Source organism: Tenrec ecaudatus, chromosome 10 (genome assembly GCF_050624435.1).
Source record: "Tenrec ecaudatus isolate mTenEca1 chromosome 10, mTenEca1.hap1, whole genome shotgun sequence".
Lineage (NCBI taxonomy): Eukaryota > Metazoa > Chordata > Mammalia > Afrosoricida > Tenrecidae > Tenrec > Tenrec ecaudatus.
In genome coordinates this window covers 84,117,779-84,142,958 of record NC_134539.1, presented here as the reverse complement: position 1 = coordinate 84,142,958, position 25,180 = coordinate 84,117,779, and the positions used below count along the sequence as shown (strand labels likewise).

The following is a 25,180-nucleotide window of genomic DNA, read 5'->3' as shown; positions in this document are numbered from 1 at the left end:
GATACGTGCAAGGCCTCTTCTTCGCCTGTCGGGCCAGGTCTCCACGTCTGCTGTAGGGCCTCCCTGCTTCCGCTGCTAGCGCCTTTCCCATTATCCGGGTTCCTGCCAGCACCGAAGGAGTTAACTCTGCCAAGGCACACCCCCCCCCCATTCTCGCTCTTCCCTCCCTCCCTCCCCCTGCTTCCTCTCTCCTCCTCTCTCCCTTTCCCTCCTCAGCTCCCGGGCTCCCTCCGCCGCTGCCACCTCCAACCCCCCACCCCCACCCCACTCCCCCGCCACGGCTCCTAGCCCCTGGCCCTGGCAGTTGGGCGAGACTCTCCCCACCCCGGGGCTCCCCGAAATCCAGCTCCCCTCCCCCATCCTAGCTCATGCCCCAGCCCCCGAGCCCCGGGGCTGCCAGCCCCCGCTGCCCCCGCCCCTCCTGAGAATTATCGGGGTGTGCTCCCCAAGCCCCCTCCCCTCGATTGGGGACCCCCTTTTAGGCCCCTTTCCCCTCCCTCCCACGCGCCCCTACCCTTCCCTTCTCCAACCTCCTCCTTACCCTCTCACCCCTCCCCCCATCCTGGCCCCCCCTGCAAAAGTGGGGTGCGGAGGGGGGAGGGGTGAGAACCCTCGGAGGGGAGGAAGGAAACTCCGATGAAGTCAGAGCCCCTTACCCGCCGACGCGGCCAGGCCCCCCAACATGGACTGTCTCTGTATAGTGACAACCAAGGTAAGCGTGATGGGGGCTATCTGAACCAGGGGAGGTGCACCCGAATCTGGGAGTGGGGGGGCCTTAGAGTGAGAGCATCAGAAGTAAGATGCCTTGGGGAATCATGGTTTAGTTTGGGGGTTCACATATTAGAAATAACTGGGTTTGGCCACAGGTGCCCTCTGGAGTGATCTCTTTGTACCTGTGGAGATGTGGAAAATTCGGGGTGTTGCATGGTTTGGGGGTCTTGTGTATTTGGGGGGGTCACCGATGATGCTTGAGGAGGACTTATTTAAGGAGAAGCTTGGCTCCCATGGCGGTCTTGCTCTTGTGTGGTGGAAGGTGGGCTAGGGGCTAAGAGTGGTAGGGTCTTCTTCCCCTCTGGGGCCAACCTGGCTTCCAGGTGCCTTGTCTAATTTTGGGGGGGCTTCTGTGTGGAGGGGCAGAAGGTTATTGGTTCTGAGTGCTTGACTGAACTGGGGGGTGTCAGGTGGTAGGGAATGAATGGAATGGGTTAGGCCTTCAGGCTATCCAGCAAGATACATTTGGGGGTGCCCCTCAATGCAAAGACACTACTCATTTGGGGATCAAATCCTATGGAATGGGGAGAGTTGGGAGTTGTCCGAAGGCTGAGGCCAGACTTGGGATCACCAGGGGGAATGGACCAGGGGAGGTTAGGGTCTAAGATCTACACCCGGGGAGGTTGTAGCAGCTCCTGAGGATGAGAGGTTAGGGGAGAGGGGCTTTAAGGAGTGGGGCCAGGTGAATGGTGTGAAATTTTGGGTGACCCAGGCAGGTGCCCAGTATCTGCATCTCCTCCCACACTGGCTTCTCCTCCTGGTTGAGAATGAGGAAAAGCAGATGAAGGGGGACGTTCTAGGGAAGTCCTGATGCTTAGGATCAAGGTGGGGTGGACACCTGGCGTTTAGGGTCCCTGATGACTTCTCACTGAGATCACTAGGGGGGGGGGGGGAGGGAAGGATTAGGAGGCGGGCAAGGGTGGCAGCATCCAGGGAATGCCAAAGTGTCCCTGCAAAGGGTAGGGAACCCTGGAGGTGGAAGGCAGGTGAGCTTCTGAGGTGATGCAGAATGCCTAGGTAGGTTTTTGATGGGAGACTCTGGGACTGGAGAGCTGGATGCTGGTGTGTTGAGGGAGGTTTGGGGCTCGGCTCCTGGCAGGCAGCTGGGGGCTGGAGGGTGGGACAGGAAGTGGGGGCCGGGGGAGGCGGGGTCCGAGTGAGTCACAGGCTGGGGAGGGGGTTATATTTAGTGGGAACTGCAGCTTCTCAAGGGAGGGAGCTGAGGACACACATGTTCTTGGTCACAAACTCACACGTGTACATATGTGTTGCGTGTCTTGTCCAGAGCCCCTTTCCCCTCACCAGGGCCATTTGCTTCTTCCCTCAATCCCCCAATTGGGGGTGGGGAGGGCTTTCTCCCAGGTTGCTTGCTATCCATACCTTCCAGTCTCTCACCCGCTTCAGTAGTTTTGGGCCTCAGCTTCTGTGGCCCAGGCTGCCTTTAATTCCTGTCTGACCCTCTAATTTTCCTGTCCCCTGCTCTTAGCCTGCCCCTTGGTCTCAAGCTCCCTGGCTGTGGTCCTCTGTGTACTGGTGTTCATAGGAAACCCACTTGGAATGTGTGGGCTCTGCTTCCAACACAGGAACATACATACGCGGGTGAGGGCCAGGGGCTCGCCTGCACTGGTAGCTGTTTTCAGAGGGGACTATTCAACCCCCACCTCCCCAGACTCCGACTTCTGCGATGGAGTGCAGGGTTGGGTATTATGCAAAGGAATAAGTAGGCTTTCGCAGAGAGGGTTCATGCATCTGAGGGGTTCCAGTGCTCAGGCTGGCCACATTTCTTGGCCGAAAAACTTGTCAACCGTGGGATGGTGGGGACTTCAACTCCCAGAAGGCCTTGAGACGAATGCTCCCTCGGTGTTAGAAGGTTGCTGCCTGTAGGGTTCTTGGGGGTTGTGGTCCAGGACTAACCAGGGCAATGGAGGGTAGGCCAGGAAGAGCCAGCAGGGGGCACATGGCTTCTACCACCTCCCCCCCCCCCCCCCCGTCCCCCCCAAGCTGGGTGGGGTAGGGAGAGCCCGGTTTTGCGGTTGTGGCGCTCCCCAGCTCCATTTGAGAGCACTCCATCTTTCATTGACTATATTTAGGCTCCTGCCGCAGAATTTTAAGGTACACTTTTTGAATGCCTACTACGTGCCAGGCCCTGTGCAAACTCATGCCTTTTTATAGCTCTTACTTATGCTAACTTCGTGCCTATATCTCTTGCCATATCTCTTGGTTTCTGAGCATCTATTTCTCCCACTCCGCCCCCGTCCCTCCCCTCTTCTCTCCGCGCTGTGCCGCCGTTGCCATGGTAACCGGCGATGACTGAAGTTGCGTGGCTGACTTAAGGGCCGGGCGAGGGTGGCGGAGGGTGGAGCCGAACAAGTCGGGGGGAGGGGGAAAGCGGGGGAGGGGGGGGAAGACCCATGGAGTTTGGCTAGAACCCTTGGAATTCAATGGTTAAACCCTCCGGGTGGTCCTTATTGGGCAAAGTTAAGATGCCGGGGGCGGGGCAGTGTGGCCACCGGCCTCATTCATTGGCTGACAGGGGCGTGGCGGAGGGACTGTGTAGGCGGGGCCGGGGAGCGAATGGGCGGGAAGTGGACGGAGGCGTGGTTTTCTGTAGGCAGGTGGGCGGAGTCTGTCTTACTCTATCGAAGGAGGCGGGGAGAACACGCTTTGGAAAGGGGCGGGGCGTGGAGCTGGGTTACCTGACCAAATGAGGGCGGGGCTGATCTGAGGGGCGTGACGTGGTCCCCATGTGCCAAAAGGAGATTTGAGGGGCTTGTTGCCTAAGCAACTGTGGGGCTCGGGGGTCTTCGGAAAGGAGAATCCAGGAGCTGGGACATCTGACGTCTCAATGTCCCTAAGATGGAGGGAGGCCTGTTCAGATTTCATAGGAGCACCCTTCTTACCTTAGCACTATGTTCCAGGGAGACGGTTGCTAGGCAACAGCAAAAAAATTCTTGATTGCTGCGTTGCCAGGCAACGGGGAAACGGAAAATGGAGGGAAAAAGGAAATGGGGGGCCGTCGCAATGGGCCTTAGCGCCCACTGGTGGGGAGCTAAGATCTCCGCATTTTCCATTCTAGAAAGAATTTCCCAGTCCAGCCCCTTTAGCAGCTTCCTGATAGGATTCAAGCGTTCTATCCAGATAAGAAACTAGGACACTGGGGCGTCGTTTTTCAGTGGGGCGCATCTTAACAGTTACAGACTAAGGGGCAGAGGACATGTGGGGGAAGCTGCCCGTTCTGTGACTTCCATGCATGTGTGGGTATTTTAGGGAAGCCAGACAGGCAAATTTGAAGAGACCATTTACCGAGCTGTAGGGGCCAGATGTGGTGTTTTCTGGGGAATACATTTCCAGGAGAGGCTTTCAAGCCCCCCCCCCCCCCCACTTTTTTTTAATGGAAGTCACACAGCGACTTAAGACGTAAGGTTTTGTGTGTGGATGCTTTGTAGGTCAGTGCTAATTGCAGGCCAGTCAGGCCTTTGGTGTGTATTTTTGAGACTCGGATCTGGAGGAGACATACTTGGGTGCATCTCGAATTAAGGGATCCGAATCACCGGAAAAGGGAATATCGCAGGGATTTCGGGGCAGGGCTAGAGCAAAGGAATAGGGACGTATCTTTCCATTCCAGGGCCGTACATAAACACCTCTTAATTTGGGAATACAGACATTGGACAGATTACACTTAAATTTGGAGTGGAAGAATCAGAGTAAGTAATCCCCGAGACGAGTCTGATGGTAGTGAGGCCTGGTATATTAGAAAGTCATGAATATTTCATTAAACCCAGAACTTTTGACAGGGTACCTGCCATAATCCTGAGGACTCCCTATTTGAACATTTCCATTAAAATGAGATCATAGTGGATCTCAGCTAACGGATTAGGGGAGAGAGAAGATTCAGAGAGGGATAAATCAAAGGACATTAATTTGAGCGCACAAAAAGGATCTGGGAGCCCTTAAAACCTCGCAGAAGCATTGTTCCCGCCGTCAGACCTGCAGTGTGAATGGGAGGTGTTTTATAACCCACCCGAGGGGATGCGGTCCGCCTTAATCTTTGCAGGGGGGTGATGGGAAAGGTAGTTTAGATCCCCCCTCCCGCCCCCCACGCCCCGGGACCCTTATGCAGTGAGGGAGACTGCTGTTTCCGGAGTCTGGGAGAGGTGAGCGATCGGGGAGGTGTGCCTGATGCGGAGCGTAGTGATTTGGGGTGGAAGAAGTCAGGAGCCCCTGAGCAGCAGAGAGACGAACCGGTCATTTTCAGGAGTGTCTTTATTCGCAGAGGGGTCGCAACAAGAGTGTGCTGTGGAATGCGAAACCCACAAAGAGCTGGCACCAGGGAAGCTGGTGGTTCTGAGGGTCTCCCCTCAACTCTCGCCCAGCGTGACGCTCTCCCGCACTGCGCAGGCGCCGCTCCCCCCCACCCCCCCTCTGGCCGCAGCCTCCAGTCGCCTCGGCCGCCGCAGCCCCCGCCCCTCTGCCCCTCCCCCTCCCCTACCCCGGGACCCTTGCTATCCCACCCATCCCTTCCCCTCAGCCCCCCTCCCCTTCTCCATGTCGGCTCGGAACAGATTCGCCTCCATGTGTCTCTGCGTGGTACGTGCCGCGGTATGGGCTCCGGCCCCGCTCCCCTCTTCCCGGATGTCCCCAGATCTCGGGGTGTAAGCTTCAAGTGCTGTCGCTCTTCCCTCTGCTTGGCTGGGGTCTCTGGGTTTCAACTTCTGGCGGAGAGATGCAGTGGGTCGCCCCTCTTCTCATCATCCACTTTTTTAATCACACCCCTCTGTTGAGGGTGCAAGCCTAGCTTCCAGGTCATTATGTGCATCCGGGGCTCCTGTGAGGATGGGGTCCAGGGGGAAGGACCGCAGTAATTGTGAGTGTCCCCCAGACCTTTTACTTGTTTTATGCCTTAATATGTTGGGGGTGCAGGCTTGCTTCAAACCGCATCTGAGCTGTCTCCGGTCAGGGCCCTGAGTTTCAGTGGGTAAAGAGCGAGGGTCCTCCCTGCCCACTCAGCTTGCTTTTAGATCAGCCCTGGAATCCAGGATTGAGGTGCTGGACTGAGCTACCGGCACCCCCAAGTTCAGATGGACTCTGCCCCACCCTCACAGGTTTTTTAAAAAAAATCCTTACTACTTGTACATCAAAAATTTCCATGGATTAAACGTAGGCCCCAATCGTCTCCAGACACATTTTGGGATCCTTGGTACCTCATTTCCCTCACATTGTCCCCAGATTCATAGCAGCCTTTTTCTGAGTTCCTGCCCTCCCCACCTTGGGAATGGGGTGGGAGAGAGGTGTGTGTGTGTGTGTGTGTGTGTGTGTGTGTGTAGAGGGCGTCTCACTGTTGATAAGATAAAAGCTTGCCTTCATTTCTTCTTTAGGCAGAATGAGTGCCTTTCTTCACGCTTCCACATTCCTTAGGTGCACCCTAACAGTTGTTCAGATGTAGGAATTTTCTCTGTGAAGTAGGTGGAAAATGGAGACGGGTTAGGCTCATACCTTACCCCAGGTTTCAGAATTTGCGAATCCTGCTTCGTGTTCACATAAGGAATTAGTTTGATGCGGTAAGAAAAGTTCCGGGGTGGTGCAAATCGTTTGCGATCAGTCACTAACACACAGAAGAAAGGCCTGGCAAACTGCTATCCCACAGATGACCTCTGCCGCAAGAAATCCCCGTGGCGCAGTTCTACTCCATACCACCTGGGGTCACTGTGAGTTGGATTCCACTAGACAGCAATGGGTTTTTAATTGCTGATGTGAGAAAGAAGAGCCAATCCTTTTTCTCTCCTGACAGCGCTCCCCCCCCCCCCCCCCAGTTTTGGGGCACCTCTCCTCAGCTGTGCTGTGTCCGGCTGAGGATCACCTTCTCAGCATGGGGCATGAAAAACCTTTTTCGATTGCCTGATCTATAATCCCAGACAGTGCAAACTTTGAGGAAAGCTATTGGCCTTTACCTGTTTCATTGCCTGTGCAAAGGCATTCGGCTGTGTGGGAAAGACCAAATTCAGGCAGCATTTGAAAAATGGGGATTCAAGAGCACTTCAGTTGTGTGCATGAAGAACCTGTACATAGACCAAAAGGCAGTCGCTCAAACAGATCTAGGGGATACTGCGTGGCTTAAGGCCAGGAAAGGTGTGCAGTGGGGTCGTATCCATATTAATTCCATCTGTAGGGAGAGCACATAATCCGAGAAGCTGGGCGATGTGAAGAAGAAAAGCACGTCAGGATTGGAGAAAGACTGGTTAACAGCCTACCAGGTGCAGGTGACACAATCTTACGTGCTGAACGTGAAGAGGCCTTAAGATGCTTGCCGATGAACATCCAAGACTCCAGCCTCCTTGATGGATTATAACTTCAGCGGAAAAGAAAATCCTCACAACTGAAGAACGAAGCAACATCATGATCAACGGAGAAGAGTTTCAACTCCGAGCCTTCCTTTTACTCGGCTCCACAGTGGAAGCACTATCATGGAAGCAGTGATCAAGAAATAAAATGACATAAAACATTGGGCAAATCTGCTGTAAAAGACCCCCGACACAGTGTTCAAAGGCAGAGATGTGGCTTTGAAGAGGAAGGAGCGCCTGACCCCAGCGATGGTATTTCAGTTGCCTCCTATGCGTGCAAAGCTGAACAAGAAACCCGGCAGCCTGAGGTTGGCAGCTGGAGCTGGTGAAGAATACTGACGGTGCCGTGGACTGCCAGAAGAGCACACGTGTGGGCCTTGTCCAGCCAGGATGTCCCTTAGAAGGATGGAGAGACTTAGTCTTATGTGATCAAGAGGGATGGGTCCCCAAGATGTTGTACTCAGTAGAGAGTCAGAGAAAAAGAGGAAGACTCAGTGGCATGAGCTGACACAGGTTCAAACAGCAGTGATTGGGAGGACGGTGCAGGACCTGGCACTGAATACCTGGTTGCACGGAGGGCCGCTATGAGTTAGAATGGACTTGACGGTACCTCACGGCTACCATCCATCCTTACATTCTGCTGTGCGTGGCGTTGCCCTAAGTCAGGATCCACCATGCGTCAGCAACTGACTTTGACCGGAACTCCCCCTTGTCTCTAGAGGGGCGAGCTCTGGTAGAGTGGTCAGGCAAATGTTAGACAGCTGCCCTAAGGTCAGGGGTTCAAACCCCAACCCACTCTGTGAGAGGAAGGGTGAGGGCATCTGCCCTCGCAGAGATCCTATATAGGGTCGCTAGGAGTTGGGATTGATTTGGGTCGGCAGTGGGTTTGGCTTTCCTGCATTACTACTTCTTGTGCCCTTGGTATTGAGACTTGGGAGTTCCCCCGTCTCCCTCCAGGTTTGCCGCACAAAGAATGGCACGTTCTTCTTCCTGAAGGGTCTGTCATCAAAGCACTTCTAAGTTCCAGTGGCCACTCTGTCATAGGGCTGAGAATCGCCGTGGGCACAGGACTGTGTCCTTCCTACTTTTTTGCTGTCCCTCCAGTCTCTAGCCACAGTGGGGGAGCCTCCTCAGCCTGCCTTCATCATCCTCGGAGTTTTCAAAACCACTGTCTAGAATCGGGCATTCATGAGCTTGATGAGCATCCTCCACTTTGGGTTTGGAACTTGGCGGACTGAAATTCTGCCTTCTCTCTTTAGGCATATGTACCGGGGGGTGGTGGTGGTGGGGGGGTGAGTTCTGGTTTCCCCAGCCCCTGAGGGAGTCCTGGCTGTGGTGCCCTCCAGAAGCCTTTGCTAAGCATGGAATTCGAGCGGTGGTAGGGCAGAGGCCCATATAGAAAAAAAAAACAACCAGGCCCCACCCCGGCCCACCCCTTCACTGCTGTTTACATATGCTCTATCTTGCCCTCTCTGTGGCCCCTACTTCAGTCTTACTCATTGTGTCTATGAAGTTCCTGCTGGAGATCCCTGAGATTGCAGGGGGTGTGTTGGGCAGAGAGTGAAGGCGCATGGTTGGGTCTTTCATCTCATAAGGCCGAGGGAGACCTGGGAATTCACTCTGCAGCTTAGGACTCTTCCCCCTACTCCAGCCAGAGAACCTGGCACCCATTTCTGCCTTCATTCTGAGCCCACTGCTGCTTCTGTCTCTCCCACCCTCTTCCAGTACCTCCAGCTTAGCTGGCTGAGCTGTGGGCTATTGAAGGGATGGAGGCCAGTGGAGGGAAGCTGGGCAGGCTTATCCTTGCCCTGCCTAGGGGCCTGAGGCCAAGTTCTTTCTGGTTGAAGGGCTTGATTGCCTCCTCTGCCAGAGGTGGGGGGGGGGCCGTGCCAGGTGCTGGAGATACAGTGACTCATGAGGACACCGAGCTGCCATGGGGAGGTTGAGGCAGCCAAGGTGGGGGAGGAGTGGAATGCAGGGCTGGAGCAGCAATTGGACTCTGGGAGGAGGTGGACAGTGAACGTTCGGAAGCGGATTGCAATCAAGATGAGGGAAGCAAAGTTGTTGGGGGTGAGACCTCAAGAATGGGGCGCAGGTGACGACAGAGGGGCTGGAGCTTGGGGAGGATGGAGGGGCTTGGAGAAAGGTTCACGAAATCTCAGGAAGGGGGATTATGGAGGTGGAGGGCTAGAGCCCTAGGATGTGAAGAGTTGGGGGCTGGGGCTGGGACTGGAGGAGGGAAGGATGGAGAGAGGGAAGCCAATGGGCTGGAGAAGAGGGAGGGGGAGGAGCTGGTCAGGCCCCAGGGCCTTCCTGCACTGCTCTGGCTGTGGCACCAGGCAGCTGCCTGGGCGGGCAGCCTGGAGCCTGAGGCACCGGGCCTACCCCCAGTGACACCTCCCATCCCCATCCCCAGAAATACCGCTACCAAGATGAAGACACGCCCCCTCTGGAGCACAGCCCGGCCCACCTCCCCAACCAGGTAAACGCCCCCGAGCTGGTGCACGTGTTGGAGAGGAACTTGTCCCACCTCGAGGCCGTCCACGGGGTCGTGGGCCACGCCCACCTCTCTCCCCTCAAGGTAGGAGACCCTGGCGGCCCCTTCCCCAGTGTGGCCCTCGGAGCCTAGGAGCTACAGCAAGCCCCCAGGGCTGGCCGGTAGGGCAAGGGCGAGAGCGTGGGAAGGGGAGGGAGGTGGGGAATTGGGGTGGGGGTTGTCTGGGGCCTGGACGCCTGGGGGAGAGAGGCATGGGGGGGGTGCCACTTGGTTCTACAGAAGAGAGACAGGCCAGGCGAGTGGGAGGGGCTGCTGAGCCTCCAATTGATGTGGTGTGCGTATTGAGATGTGCCCCCGTCCCGGGAGCCCCTACTTCCCCACTCCCATCTCTCCTTTACTTCACACCCTCACCTCCGTTTCTGGTTGGCTGTGTCCGGCACTGTGGCCCCCAGTTCCTGCCCTTCCCCGCCCCCCACCCCTCTAGGCCTGGCTCAGCCCTTTGCCCCTTCCTCCCCCCCCCCCCCCCGCATTACCCAGTCCCTTCTGAGACTGGGAGTGCGGGGGGGGGGCCCTTTCTGCCTCGTCCACTGTCCCAGCCTTTGCTTCCTCCGCGGTTGGTTCCCTGCACCCCTCTGCCGCGGTTCCCTCCGCACTGGCTGGCTGGTTCTCCAGGCTGTCTCTCTCTTCCTCCCACGCACGCCCTCCCTTCTCCCTCCCCTGATCCCAGCTCAGGCCTCTGCAGCCGCCGCCGCTCCACTCCCCTTCCTCTTCTCTCCGTTCCTCCGCCCTGAACCGTCTTCCACGCCAACGCCGCCTCCGGTGCCCCCTCCTGCCCTGCATGGTTATGCCCACCGCCTGTTTTTATGTCAACCCAGTTCCATCGTTTCTCGGTGCCCATAGTCGATGTTCTGCCCGCTCTGGGTGGGGGTGGGAGGGCTTGTCTTTGAGACCCTCCATTCTTCACGTGTGTGTGTGTGTGTGTGTGTGTGTGGGGTGTCTCCTGGTGTCAGGGATGCCCTGGGAGGGGGAGGAGATGAAGGAGGGGGGTGGCAGCAGCTGCAGGGTCCAGTGTGAGGAGGAGGGGGCAAGGAGAGCCATCGTGGTCGGAGAGGGTGGTGAGAACATCGTTGGACATTTGGAAAGATGGGGGAGCACAGAGGGGTGTGAGGTCCGGGGGCAGGAGATGGACGGGGACAGGAGATGGACTGGAATCAGGAAAGCAAAGCACTGATGTTCATGTGAGGACACAACGGGTGGGCGGGTGGGTGCTGCTGCTGTGGACAGGAAGGAAAGGCCGAGGAAGGATGCTTTTTCCTCCTGAGGGGAGGAGAATGGGAGGGATGGAGGGAGGTTTGAGGGGGCGGGAGTCCAGAGCTCGAAAGTGTGGGGGGAAGCCTCAGGCCCGGCCTGCGCCGGGAGAAGGAGAAGCCCCGGTTTTCGGAGCAGATGGAGTGTGGGTTGTGACTTGGGGACGGACTCCGGAGGTTTCGGCATGGGCAAAGGGTGGCTGGTGCTGACCTCCCTGGGGCTCAGGAATTGGGATGGAAAATGAGGACTGATCAAGCCTGGGACTGGAGGCGGGGAGAGGGTCAGGGAAAGGGATGAAGGGTGAGATGGGGACCTGCTCAGGGATGGGGGTGGAGAGTGGAGGCTGGGTGGGTTGCTAGGTGAGAGTTGAAAGGGGAGGGGAATGGGGATTTATAGGACCGGGATGCAGAATGAGAGTGTGGGGTGGGGTGGAGACTGGTGGGGAGCAGACGGAGGTGGTCGTGGTTGGGGAGGGGGGAAGGAAGGGGACTTGAGAAGCATGGGGATGGGGAAGGAGGTGGACATGGGGACGAGGTTTTGGAGCCAAGGAAGGAATATTGGTCGGGCATCTGTATTTGTTGAGCTCTGAGGGCTCAGAAAGTTTTGGTGTGAACAGACGGTGGTTTGGAGAAGGAGACCCGGGAATCTGTTGAGGCTCGCGCTTGCTTGCCTGCAAATCAATATTTGCGTGAGGAGGAAATAGGTTAGGGACCCCAGAAGGCGGCTTTGGGCCGCCTCCCTCCATTGCCATAGAGACGTGGCTTCCATTACCCTGCCAATTGGGGAAGCCCCTCGACCGGCCAGAAGCTGGCCCCGCCCCTGGTCTACAGCCCCTAGTGCGTGCGTCGAGGCAACTGACGTCAGGGACGTGGGCACGTCCCACTTTAACCCTTCCCTGAATGCGTGCGTGTGTGTGTGTGTGTGCGCGTGTGCGTGTGTGTGCGTGGGGAGGGGGTGGGAGGGAGGCTGAGACCCGGATGTCTGCTACCACACCCTCCTGACGGCCCTTGCACTGCGTTGGGTGAGGGGCATGGGGGAAGGAAGGAGGAAGGGAGGTGATTCAGGTAGCTCCGCACCCACAAACCCCATCAGGCTGGACTTGCCCTCGACCTGGCTGACGGGAGGGTGGGGCCCAGGGAAGGAGAGGCGGGGTTAGCGAATTCCTATAGCAGGCTGGTCGCCCCGAGGCCACGCCCACCCCGCCCCGTTGCCCTGACGACAGAGCCTCCAGGAGGTGGGTCTCCGGAGGTGGGTCTCCCCAGGCCTTAGCTGGGCTTAGATACCGTTGCTAGGCAACAGGATCCTTGGAGGAAGGGGTGGATTGGATGGCAGGTGGGTGAGAGGGAAGGAGGGGCCTGCAGCTGGGGAAACCCCAGATTCCCGGAGCCCAGGATTTAGGGCAAATGTGCGGGGAGATGGGACAAATCCGGAAGGGATTATGAGCTAGCTGGGTGTAAGGGGGAGGGGACAGGGACAGAGGTGGAGACAAGAAGGGCGGCCAGATCCTGTGGACACTGGCCCTGGGGCATAGTGGAGCACATTAGGCATGTAACACCCTGTGGTATTGCATCCGGTGAGAAGCTCCCTTCCCCCCTCCCCCGAGCCTCCCTCCCCCCACCCTACTCATTACCATCTGCCGGTCCCCTCGCCGTCTGGCTGTCTCTCTCCCTTGGCGCTTTCATCCACCTCCTTCCCGGCCTGGGCGGGGCGGCGCAGGATCCACGCACGTGTGCAGCTGTGCGTGTGTCTGGGAGATGGCTTGATGGTGTTAGACGGGCCTTAGCTAAGAGGCTAACGGGGAGCCAGCTGATGGGACCCTCTCAAGCCCCGGCGCAGGCAGCATATCCCGTTCTTGTCCCTCACAGGCCAACTCTCCCCCTGTGATTGTCAACACAGACACCCTAGAAGCCCCGGGATATGTGAGTTGTTTACATTTTGGTGGGTGGTGGGGGCTGTTGCAAAGGAGGTGAGGGGAGAGGGTAGGCCTGGTCCCTACAGTGGGCTCAGGGCAGCTACGTGACAGGGGATGTCTGTCTCACTGTGTTTGTGTTTCTGGCCCGTGCTGGAGTTGCAGGTGAACGGGACGGAGGGGGAGATGGAGTACGAGGAGATCACATTGGAAAGGGTGAGCAGGCGCCTCCACCCAGGTTCCCCCTGCCCGCCCACCCACTGGCCGCCCACCCACTGGCCGCCCATCTGGACTCTCTGAGCCTGCCCTTTCTAGGGGATCAGCCTCATACCCCAGCTATTTCCTGCCCCGATCACCGCTCCTCAGCCTTTCCCCTCCGTACTCAGCTGACCGGAAATAGGCCTGACCCTCTTCCCCACTTTCTGCCCAGGGTAACTCAGGTCTGGGCTTCAGCATCGCAGGAGGTACTGACAACCCCCACATCGGTGACGACCCATCCATTTTCATCACCAAGATCATTCCTGGCGGGGCTGCAGCTCAGGATGGCCGCCTTAGGTGGGGAGAAGCAGGGGGCTGGTTCCCTTGAAGGGAGGGCCAGGGCAGCAGGACGCTCCCAGCTCAGGCCCACCTTGCCGCCCACAGGGTCAACGACAGCATCCTGTTTGTAAATGAAGTGGACGTTCGGGAGGTGACCCACTCAGCGGCGGTGGAGGCCCTCAAGGAGGCAGGCTCCATCGTTCGCCTCTACGTCATGCGCCGGAAGCCACCCGCCGAGAAGATCATGGAGGTCAAGCTCATCAAGGGGCCTAAAGGTAGTCGTGTGCCCCCGCATTGACTGTCTGCGCCCCTGGCACCTACTGCCAAGGTACCGGGGCACCCACCTCTGCCTTCTCCTTCTCCTCCTCCTCGCAGGTCTTGGCTTCAGCATCGCAGGGGGTGTGGGGAACCAGCACATCCCCGGAGATAATAGCATCTACGTGACAAAGATCATCGAAGGAGGGGCTGCCCACAAGGATGGGAGGTTGCAGATTGGGGACAAGATCCTAGCGGTGAGGACCCCCCTCTTTTCCAGCCCAGACCTGAGTCGAGTCTCACCTGCTGGCCCTGGCCAGGCTCAGGTTTCCTTGTCACACCTTGCACACCTGCCTTGGGGTCTTCGTGTGGCTCTGTCTGAGCTCTGCTTCTCTCGACTTCAGGTCAACAGCGTGGGGCTAGAGGATGTCATGCATGAAGATGCCGTGGCCGCCCTGAAGAACACGTATGACGTTGTCTACCTGAAGGTGGCCAAGCCCAGCAATGCCTACTTGAGTGACAGCTATGTCCCTCCTGACATCACAACCTGTGAGAGCCCTGCAACCCCCTGAACTTGTCATGTCCAACCCCTGGCACCCTGTGGCTTCCGAGGCCACGGCAGCCCTTGCTCATTGTCACATAGACCCCCATGTCCTCCCTTTAATCTCTGATAGTCCTTGTGATGGGAGAAGAGATGGAAAACCAGTCACCGTAGAAGAACTAGGAAAGATGGTCGGCCTCTCTTCCCCAGAAAGCACAAGGCCCAGGTGATTGTGATCACCTAGCTAATTGTGGTCAACCTTTGAATGAGGAGACGATTCTGAGGCTCTTTCAGAACACAGGAAGACAATGGAAATTTTTGCATGTCTTCTTCTATGGCCAGTTCACATGTGGACAAAGGGGAACGTCATACCAGCTAAGGATGGCTAGTTTACTTACGGGTAGAGATGCACAGATTGAATACAACTTGGTGGCAAACCAGAGAACAGCATTGTCACAGACTGAGGTTTACCACAGAGTAGGGTCTTTTTCAGAAAGAGGCGACTCGATATTAGGAACCCTCGTAATTGGGATTCGCTGTGCTCAGGTGAGTGAGGAAAGCAGTTAAGATCGGTTCAGAGTGCGGGGGGACAGGCATGTGGCGCAGTGCAAAGTCTCTTCAGGTCAGACCCTTTGGGAACTGCCCATAGAGACGTTTCCTTTCCCATGGTGATGGAGAGTAGGTTTCACAGAAGCCAGATGTACTGCATAGTGGTTTACTTGTAGCAGTGTGCCCAGAAGTTGACCTTTGAACTAGGAGGCCCTGGGGGGCGTGCATGGTTAATGTGCTCGGCTGCTAACAAGGCTAGAGGTTCAAGTCTACCAGAGGTGCCTTGACAAGAAAAACCAGCCACCGAAAAACCCTCTGCCCCGACACACATGGATTATCAGGAGGCCAGCCTCCCCGCTGTTTCTTCATCAGAGAGCGTAGTAACGCCTCCACGCTCACGTCAGGTCATCACAGCAGAAAAGGTCTTCAGACATTGTCCACTGTCCCATGGGGAGCAAGATCCTCCCTTGTCGAGAGACACTGCTTTAAAGACTCCAGGCACCGGAGCAAGACAACAAGAGCAAATACAGAGTGTGTCTGAGAAGGAATCCTGGTGGCGTGGGGTGGGGTGGTAGTGGAGTGGGTTACGAGTTGGGCTGCTCGCCAGAGGTCAGCAGTTCAAAACCACCAGCTCCCTCTGGGAGGACGATGAAGCTTTCAGCTCCCCTCAGGAGTTGTGCTGTAGTCCTGGCAGCCTGCAGGGCCAGTTCTCCGCCCTGTAGAGGTGCTGTGACTTGGACCAACTTGTGGCAGTGGGTGGTTGGATTTTATATTTGAGAAGGGAGAACTGGGATTATCCTTATTTGTAAATCATAATACTGCCTAAGTGAGTTACTGAAAAACTTAGAATTAATGTGGGAGCTTCAAAGTGTCCATATATAAGATAAATACCAAGAACTTGCCACTCCCAAGCAGTAGTAAATGTGATGGGAAAAAGGACCCCATTCACTATTGGGAAAAAGTAGTATACACGTCTGTAGGAATACAGAATTCCTAAGAAATGTATACAGTTTCTATGGGGAAATGTTGGAGCTTTACTAAAGAACAACAACAACAAAAAAGCAGAGACTGGAAAAGATGGGGGAGCGGCCCCGTGTTTGTAGAAGGAAAAAACCTAATGTGCCAAAGATCTCGGTCATCTCCAAATTAACCATGTATTTGTACAGTCTAAGCAGAAGTTTGAGTGTCCCCTTCCCGCCGGAGCATGGCGTGCTATCCTAAAGTGCAATCGGGAAAATAACATTTGGGAGGACAGCTAAGAAAGTTGAAAAAAAAGTGTGATCACTGAAGACATTTTCAGGAGTGTAGTGAGGTGTCATTGCCCCGAGATCACATTGTAGAATCACAGATAGACATGGAACTGTAGGAGCTGGACTCCCTGGAGAAAGGGCCAGCTCCGGAGCAGCGCGGGCTGGTAGCATCTCATCGTACCGGAAAGGAAGGAAGTCATCCAAGGTGACAAGTTAACCATGACACTGGCCCAGGAGCCAAAATGAAGGAGTCCTGACTGGCCAGGATGGAACAACCACAGCATGGGTTCCCAAACTTGGCCTACCACCCCCTTTTCAGGGGAAAAAAAGACTACTGATGCTGTTCCAACCTCCCCCGGCAATGAGAAACTTCTGGACTGTAGCCTCCCAGCCCCGGAGAAGGACAGCTTTTACTCCCGTCTCGGGAACCCGCACCCGGTCGCTGTGAGTCAGGGAGTTTGGTTGGGGAGAGCCCACAGCCCGCGTGAAGTGTAGGTATCTGCCTCGGAAGCCCCCCTGGATCATTCCAGCACCTTCCAGGGGACGGTATGGCTGGCCCACTTTGGGAGACTTTGATTAGAGTATAAAGGGAATATTAATTTCCTTGCCTCCAAACTCATATATTAAAGTCCCTGAAATCACTGTCACTCAGCAGCCATTGAGTGCCTCTGGAGTGTACTAGAGGAAGCGAGCAGCGAGAGAGAGAGAGAGAGAGAGAGAGAGAGAGAGAGAGAGAGAGAGAGAGAGAGAGAGGCAGGTCTCCATCCTTCCCGCTTTTAACTGTACTTTGGAGTAAGCGCAATGGTTGCTATGGGGCAGCGCCTGGCAGCTGAGAGAAAGCTTGGCAGAGGGAAACTACCTATAGGGCCTCGAGGAGGGCACGCCTGGCAAGCTGCTTCCATCCACGAGGCTGCAGCCTTGCAGGACCCAGCAGGCTGTTCTGTTGCGCAACCATGGCTCACCCTGAGTCAGGATCCACTTGATGGCAGTGACTTTGGGTTTGGCTTTTTGTGTGTGCAAGGGCGGAAGCAGGCAGCTGGTCCTCCGTGGCCGCTAACCCTGGGAGCGAGACTGAAGGGGAACTCCCGGATGAGTGGTTCGGCCCGACAGCACCCATCGCCGCCCCTGCCCATGAATACTAGCTTTATGAACAGGCTGCCGGACAGGATTGAGTCCTATGAGGGTGCTAGGCGGTGCCACATGCTCTGCAAACAATGGGCACGCCGTGCTTTTCTGCAAGACGTGCAGCTTGCCTGCTCCTGAGCTTCCTGTGCGTGCCCTGCACCTTACGTGTGTTCTTCCCCCCAAACAAAACCACACCACATCACCTGTGAAGTCTTCTTGTCTCCAAATGAGATTCGAATCTGATGAAGTCTCTAGACTGTAAATAAACTGCCGAGCATTTCACTGGAGACGAGGGGCACAGAGCATGGTAAACAGTACCAATGGAAGCAGTCGGTGATTTTCCTATTAGAATTCCCCTAGTTGACAAATGACCTAGTTGTTTTTTTTTAGCAAATGAATAGCCAAGGCGGGGAGAAAAGACAATTTTTAGAGATTTGAGAGTCACAGCAACCAAAAGACAATGCCCACAGTGCCATGGAACTGCCTGCCACCATGCTTGAGCCCGTACCTCTGAGGACCGTCGCTCCCGTGTCACCCAGGGGTCCCTGACGTGTCTGTGGTTCTCAGGCTCCTTCACCACCCCCCTTTTAGGACCTGTGGCAGAGTGACTGCCCACCACCTGTGTCTGGTCACCCCTGGAGAAGCTGGGGTGGTGGCTGCCCCACCCATGCTTGGCCCTCTCACCCTCCCTCTCTCCTCTCCCTTCAGCGTATTCCCAGCACCTGGACAATGAGATCAGTCACAGCAGCTACCTGGGCACCGACTACCCCACAGCCATGACCCCCACTTCCCCTCAGCGCTACTCCCCAGTGGCTAAGGACCTGCTCGGGGAGGAGGACATCCCCCGAGAACCGAGGCGCATCGTGATCCACCGGGGCTCCACGGGCCTGGGCTTCAACATCGTGGGTGGCGAGGATGGCGAAGGCATCTTCATCTCCTTTATCCTGGCCGGGGGCCCTGCTGACCTCAGTGGGGAGCTGCGGAAAGGAGACCAGATCCTCTCGGTGAGGGAGACCTGTTGCCTGAGGGCCACAAGGAGCCCAGAGCTCTCGGCGGTTCTGGGGGCGGGGGTTCGGGCCTCAGGCCTCCCGGGCTGGCCTCCTCTCCCCTCCCTTTGGCTCTGTCGCCCCACGCTCAGCCTCTGCTCCCCTCTACAGGTGAACGGTGTGGACCTCCGCAATGCCAGCCACGAGCAGGCTGCCATCGCCCTGAAGAACGCGGGTCAGACGGTCACCATCATCTCTCAGTATAAGCCAGAAGGTACCAGGCCCCCTTCTCATGGGGGCTCAGATGACCTTCAGACTGCTGTGGCCTCTGTCGGGGGGCTACAGGGGCACCGCTCAGGGGATCTTTCCGGCTCTCCTCAGAGTACAGCCGCTTCGAGGCCAAGATCCATGATCTTCGGGAACAGCTCATGAACAGTAGCCTGGGCTCAGGGACGGCCTCTCTGCGGAGCAACTCCAAGAGGGGTTTCTACATCAGGTCAGAGGCTTCTTGGGCTCTAGGCCCCCATGACTCCTCTTCCCTCCTGCCCGCCTCCCATTCCTCAGCCAGCTCCTCTAAACCCTCCCTGGGTCCAGCTTCCCTCCAGGCCAGGTGTTCAGCTGTGTGCACGCCGCTTTGCACACTGAGCATTTTGGAACACCGTTTTGATTGAAAAAACAGATCTCTGCTCCAACTGTCTTCTAGCCCCTGGTCCCCCCAGTACTTCTCCAAGGGCCACAATTTGGCATCTAAAAAGTGAATGCCCGGCAGGACGGGGGTTTCCTAGGGGCTCCCTGTGCTGGTGAATTGTTTTGGTTCTTGCTCTGCGTCTGCATTCCAAGGGCTGCCCAGGCTCCACTGCCCCTGCCTCGTGCCTCTCGGGCGTTGACTTGCTGCGTCTGTCCCGACTCCCATTTCCCTCACCTCCCAGCTGGAGGCGCCGGCCTTCTGTTGCTGCCACCTCCCTCAGCACCTCGTTTCTCTGTGACACTGTCCACTTAGAGCCCATCTGCTGTCACCCGCCCTGCAGCTGCTCCTCAGCAGCTTGCTCGGGCAGCCCAGACCGGGTAGGTGTGGCCATCTGCTTTCTGGATGTTTCCACGGGGACGCTCCTCGGGCCCTCCCCATGCAACATGCGCTTCACCTTCTGCGTCATCGTCCTCCTGGGTGTGTCGGCCTCCCACCAGAGTCCTGGCCTGGGCCTCGCACCGCGCTGGGACCCAGCCACTCCAGGGCCATCCACTTCTTACGCCTGGCGGTTCCCTATGACCCTGGGGTCTCTTCCCTCCTCCCCAGCCTGTTGCTAGGACTCTGGGCCTGGGCTGCCTCCCAGGGTGCCCCTCGCGCCTCTGGACCTCTGTTGTGATGGCCCGAGGCATCTGTTCCCGATGAGGGCGACCGAGGCTCTCCAGGGGTGGGCTGATCATCTTCTTTACCTGATGCCTTCGAGCAGGCCCCAGGTTGTCCTTGTCACAGGGATGGTTCCCGAGAGGGCGGGGCTCTAGCTCTCCCGATCTAAACAGCCTGTCCAATCCCTGCCGGGGCGTGGATGGAGCCGAGGTTTAAAGGTTGTTACCTGTTAGGGCGGCGCTGGCCCTGCTTAGCTGCCGCCTCTCAGAGCGGCCGAGACCTCTAGCCAGCATATCCGGAACCCCATTCTTCTCCGCCCCAGCAGCCCCAGCCAGGCTCTAACTGACACCCTCTTGCTCTCCAGGGCCCTGTTTGATTACGACAAGACCAAGGACTGCGGCTTCCTGAGCCAGGCCCTGAGCTTCCGCTTTGGAGACGTGCTGCACGTGATTGACGCCAGTGACGAGGAGTGGTGGCAGGCGCGGCGCGTGCACTCCGACAGCGAGACCGACGACATTGGCTTTGTCCCTAGCAAACGGCGGTGAGTCTCGGGGCCCTGGCCGGACCCCTCTCCCTGCCCCAGGCACTGTGGTGGCCAGACCCCCTGTAGCGGGCAGCCAGCAGGGCATGGATGGCCCCTCTGTCCTCCTGAGGGTCTGACTGCAGGGCCATCGTGTGGGAGTTACGGTTCCCAGGAGCGTTGGGCCAGATGACTCCTCTTTAGGGAGCTTAGGGGCTGATGGGAAGTGGGGGTAGCCAGCTGGTCTAGGGGGTGGGGGCCAGTAGGGTTCCTTGTTTGCCATTGCCCTCCCTTCACCACCACCCCGCTCCCCCCCCACCTCTGTATCTCACAGGGTTGAGCGACGGGAGTGGTCGAGGTTAAAGGCCAAGGTAGGTGCCGGCGGGCGGGAATGAGCCCGGAGGAGTGGAAGAGCTGGGGGCTGGTGGGGCTGAGGTCTCACTAACCTCACAGCCGCTCTTTCTTCTAGGACTGGGGTTCCAGCTCCGGATCGCAGGGTAGGTAGGGGACCTGCGGGGACAGGAGCCCTCAGTGTCTCTCCGTGTCCTCAGGGGCTCCGGTCCCCCAGGCAGAGCCCCTCACAGATGGCCTCCCTCCCACCAGGTCGAGAAGACTCGGTTCTGAGCTATGAGACAGTGACACAGATGGAAGGTGAGCCCCGACCCCGGCCCCCTTCCCCCCCCCCCAACGCTGTTCTCTGCTGAGCAGCGTGGTTCTCTGTCCTCAGTGCACTATGCGCGCCCCATCATCATCCTCGGCCCCACCAAGGACCGCACCAACGACGACCTTCTCTCCGAGTTCCCCGACAAGTTTGGATCCTGCGTTCCCCGTGAGTGCGGGGTCTGTGCATGGAGACGCCCACCTGGGGCAAGGAGCCCCACTCTTGGGCTGCAGACAGAGTCATCTGTGGGCATTGGGCTTCAGGAGGACACCAGGGTGCCTCTTAGCCAACTTGACTGACCCCAGACCAGTGACTCAAGGGACCCCAGGGCTCTGGGCGAGATGGTTCTCTCTCACTTGGTCTACATCTTCCCTAGCAACCCCGGTGGAGCCAGCTGGGCAGGGTGGGCTTGGTGGGGGAGGGCTTGGGCTGGAGACCACCGGTGGCTAGATCTGTGGGGGTGGGGGTGACTTCCTGGCAGATACTACACGGCCCAAGCGCGAGTATGAAATAGATGGCCGGGATTACCACTTTGTGTCGTCCCGGGAGAAGATGGAGAAGGACATTCAGGCGCACAAGTTCATCGAGGCTGGCCAGTACAACAGCCACCTGTACGGGACCAGTGTCCAGTCTGTGCGGGAGGTGGCAGAGCAGGTAGGGTGTGGTGGGCAGCCGGCCCTCTTACTCTCCTCCCCCCTCCCCCCATTGTCTTCCCCAGCTCTCTAATGCTCTCTCTCTCTCTCTGTCTCTTTCCTGGCTGGGTCTGGACTCCGTGCTATTCCTCCACCTTCTCATCCTCCTCTTGGGCAATTCTGTCTGACTGCCTGCTCCCGTATGCCTCGCCTCCCTCTTGTCCTGACCCCAAACTCCCCAACACCATCTGTCCCCAACGCCCGTTCTCAAATCTGTTCTCGACCCCGGGTCCCCCCACTGTGCCCCATTTCTCCTCTTCTCCTGCGGCCCTATCTTGGGTGGCTGATCACCCCCCACCCCCCCGGCTCCCTCCTCTCTCCGCTTTCCCTTTGGTCTGCTTCCCATTGCCCTCTACCTTGTCCGGGGGTCCCTGTCCCCTCGCCCACCCCTTTGCTGATACCTCTTCCCTCCTGCTCCCCACCCTGCTCCCCACCCTCCGCCTGCCCTCCACTGCTCCTTCCTCCCCATCTGCCTCCCCTCCTTCCCATCTGTCTCTCCCCGGTTCTTCCATCTGTCTGTCCTCTGTCTGTCCTCCATGCCCTCTTTCCCGCCTCAATCCTCCTTTCTCTTCCACCTGGCTCTTACCCACCTGTGCCATCTCTGCCCTCTCGGGGGCTTCCTCCTCTCCCCGGCCCCCTGGGCTTTGGCCTCCTTGGTTCTCCTCCCCCATTTCCTCTCTCCTGCTCTCTGTCCCTGTCTCTGCCCACCCCACTGTGCTCGTGTCTCCTGGGCATCCCTGACACTTGTCTTCTGGCCCGCCTCCCACTGTGTCCTGTCTGTCCTTTCCCACCACCTGCCTGCCTGCTCCCCCCTCCCCGCTGGCCCCAGGGGAAGCACTGCATCCTCGATGTCTCAGCCAATGCCGTGCGGCGGCTGCAGGCGGCCCACCTGCACCCTATCGCCATCTTCATCCGTCCCCGCTCCCTGGAGAATGTGCTGTGAGTATGGCCCCGGGGGTGCCCCCTCCACGCCCCCACACCGCAGGCCCAGGCCTTCAGAAAGCTGCTCCTTGACCTGCCCTCTCAGAACCCCTGATCTCGACTCCTGCAGCCCTTGAAGGGGGATCTGCGCAGAGAACTGGAACCCAGAGGAGACTGGGAATCCCAGCCTCCCTTTATACCCCTGCTTTGGGCTAGGCCGGACTACAACTCCCAGCAGCCTCTGGGCCTCAGACCACCTGAGCTGTCAGGACTTGGGACCCTGGGCATTAGTATCTGATTTCCAGCTGCATTGGCTGGGTGGGTTGTGGATAGGGAGTGGTCTGTGGCCCCAGAAACTGTTGGGAATTGTATGTTGTTTTTGTGAGCTCTGAATAAGAAAACACTGCTGCATCCTAATGTGCTTGGAGGGGGGTGGTAAAAGGAAGGCTGGGCCCCGGATGAGCGCCTGGGGCTCCCTGTCTTTTGACAGAGAGATTAACAAGAGGATCACGGAGGAGCAAGCCCGCAAAGCCTTCGACAGAGCTGCCAAGCTGGAGCAGGAGTTCACCGAGTGCTTCTCAGGTGTGCATTGGAGAACAGGGGCCCCCGCTGGGTGGGTGCAGATCCTTGGGTGCATGGTGGGGGCACCCACTTGGCCAAAAGTCCTTACCCACCCACCCGCTCGCCCGCCCGCAGCCATCGTGGAGGGCGACAGCTTCGAGGAGATTTACCACAAGGTGAAGCGTGTCATTGAAGACCTCTCAGGACCCTACATCTGGGTCCCAGCCCGAGAGAGACTCTGACCCTGCCTGGACTCACCTGCCTCCACCACCCGGGCCGCTGGTCTGGACTGAACCGCCCGCGCGCTCTTCGTGCCCCCTGCCTCCTTCCACCCCTTCTTATTTATTTCCTTTCTAACTGGATCCAGCCCACTGGAGGGGGAGAACGCCTCTGCATGTACCCTGCACCCCAGAGCCGGGCTCCTGAACCCCAGGAACCTGGGGTCTGGCGGGGAGCCGGGCTTCTGGTCCCAAGCCTGTGCTCCTCAGGACGCCCATCCCTGCCCGCCCCCAACGCACAGACAGACCCACAGGGGGCCGCCTACCCTCCCCCATCTTCTCCCACACATTCCAGAAGTCAGCACCCCCCAACCCCCGACACTGAGCGCCCACTGCAGGGACACAGGCTGCAGGCCCCTACTCTCTCCTGAGGCAGGGTCTGGGGGTCCCCCCTGCACCCATCATAACTCCCCATACCCCTGAGTTCTCATTTATTTTTCCATTTCCCCCCCCTCAAAGGTGGTTTTTTTGGGGGGGGCTACGTGGGGGGACTCCACTGTGGGCCCCCTGCCTTCCACATGCCCCCCCCCACCTTTTTTCTTTGCTGGTTTGCATGAGTGGAAGGTCTAATTGTGGCTTTTTTTTTCCCCTTCCTGGGATTTTTTTTTTTCTCTTTTCTTTTCTTTCTTTTTTTTGGGGGAAAGGGGAGGGATAGGTCTAGGGAGTGGGACTGTGGGGAGGGGGTGGGGGGACCAGGGGTCAGGGGCAGGGGTCTGGGAGCCAGAAGATGGAAATGCTGCCGCCTTCTGCAACTTATTTATTTTTTTCTTTTGAGAGAGTGAATGGAAGAGATGGATAGTTGAAACTCTGTGTGCGGCCTGGTTATTTGGGGCCCCCGGTGTGGTGTGCAGGGGCACAGGGAGGGGCTGCAGGTGTGGGGCTGGGACCGGCAGATGGGATTTCAGCCCCATGCTGGAGAACAGAGGGCACTTGAAGGGAACTCCGGGGACCCTGTGAATCAAGGGTGTCATGTTGGTGGAGGGCAGAACAGGTGTGGGAAGGTCGGCAGGCTCTGGTCAGAGGTCTCCACTGAAAGAGAGCCCTCTCTTGCCACTGTATCCCCACCTTGACTATTCCCCTGGATGGACGGCCTCCTGTTGGGAAGCAGAACCACTTCCTGCAGGAAATGAGAGGAATCTGTGCGTTAATGTCCCTGCACTTGTACCCAGAGCCTGACCGGAGATGCCTTTTGGAGAGGCTGGCTGACCGAGAAACTGAAGGAAGACCAAGCCCCTGCCAGCGAGTGGATCCGGACTCCTAAGGACCCTCAAGGACAGGGAGAACTGCCTCTGGATCCCGGAGACTAATGGGACACTAATGGGGTCCCTGAGACTAACTCATGGGAGGAGGGCGTCTCCTGTTCCCCAAGGAGGAGCGGCTGGTGGGCTCGGACTGCAGGCCTTGAGACTGGCAGCGCGGTGCTTCCCCACTGCCACCCGGGCCCTCACTGGTGCGCTTTGTAAACATGGACTGAGTGGACGTCTTTGTGGGCAAGATGCGAGGAGGCTCAGCCTGAGGGTAGGAAAGAACCTCAGGACTGGACAGACGGGCAGGAACAAGCGCACCAGTGAGGCAGGGTCCTCATCTCTGCTTCCTGCATACGGACCGAGGGGGAGACGGAGATGACCCAGGAGGAGGGATTCCAGTTCCCTCGGGAAGTGAGCTTCCCCCTCATCAAGGCCTCGGCTCCTCAGATGCAGCCCTGTGGGACCACGTGGCCGTGTAGAGTATCAGCCTGCATCTGTCACTGTCCGTGTTGTGCTGGACACTTGGGTCATGAAAGTCTGGGCTGGGATGGCACCCATTTGTCTAGGATTCAGCCCCCTCCCGCCTCCCCACCCCGGGCTGCGGGGGAAGAGTTGTCGGGGAGTCTGGAGCATGCAAGCGGCCGTTTTTGTAGCTACCTGCTGCCAAGAAAGCCCCTGAGGCAGCGCTTCTGCGGAGGGTGCAGTGGTTCCAGCCTGGCCTCAACAGGCCCAAGGACAGAGCTCCGAAAGCGGAAAGTGGGTCGCTTAAGCTTGCGCGCCTCCGTGGGGGACTGCTCTGCGTGGATTTCTTGGTGGTACCAGTACCGTAGGCAACAGAATCCTGCCCACTGGCTCCTGGGTGGGGCCCCAAAACCCCCTCCCCGCC

At 57.8% G+C, this 25,180-nt stretch overlaps 1 protein-coding gene across 5 annotated transcripts; it reads left to right on the top strand.

The window, feature by feature from the left end:
- Positions 1–253: 253 nt before the first annotated feature.
- Positions 254–23,699, top strand: DLG4 (discs large MAGUK scaffold protein 4). Of its 5 annotated transcripts, none has more exons than XM_075560796.1 (20): positions 254–712; positions 9,526–9,690; positions 12,780–12,833; positions 12,989–13,039; positions 13,254–13,378; positions 13,466–13,635; positions 13,736–13,872; positions 14,020–14,164; positions 17,789–18,084; positions 18,238–18,340; positions 18,448–18,562; positions 19,779–19,955; positions 20,269–20,305; positions 20,404–20,431; positions 20,538–20,585; positions 20,662–20,763; positions 21,077–21,249; positions 22,117–22,226; positions 22,699–22,790; positions 22,905–23,699. In XM_075560796.1, exons 1-20 carry the CDS (start codon positions 683–685, stop codon positions 23,009–23,011), a joined length of 2,265 nt encoding a protein of 754 aa, XP_075416911.1. In that variant the 5' UTR covers positions 254–682; the 3' UTR covers positions 23,012–23,699. The 5 variants fall into 5 exon arrangements, 4 of the variants coding, with proteins under 4 accessions (XP_075416911.1, XP_075416910.1, XP_075416913.1 ...); XM_075560795.1 differs by having other exon boundaries at positions 255–712; positions 12,780–12,834; positions 12,981–13,039; XM_075560798.1 differs by having other exon boundaries at positions 256–712; positions 9,526–9,591.
- Positions 23,700–25,180: the final 1,481 nt, after the last annotated feature.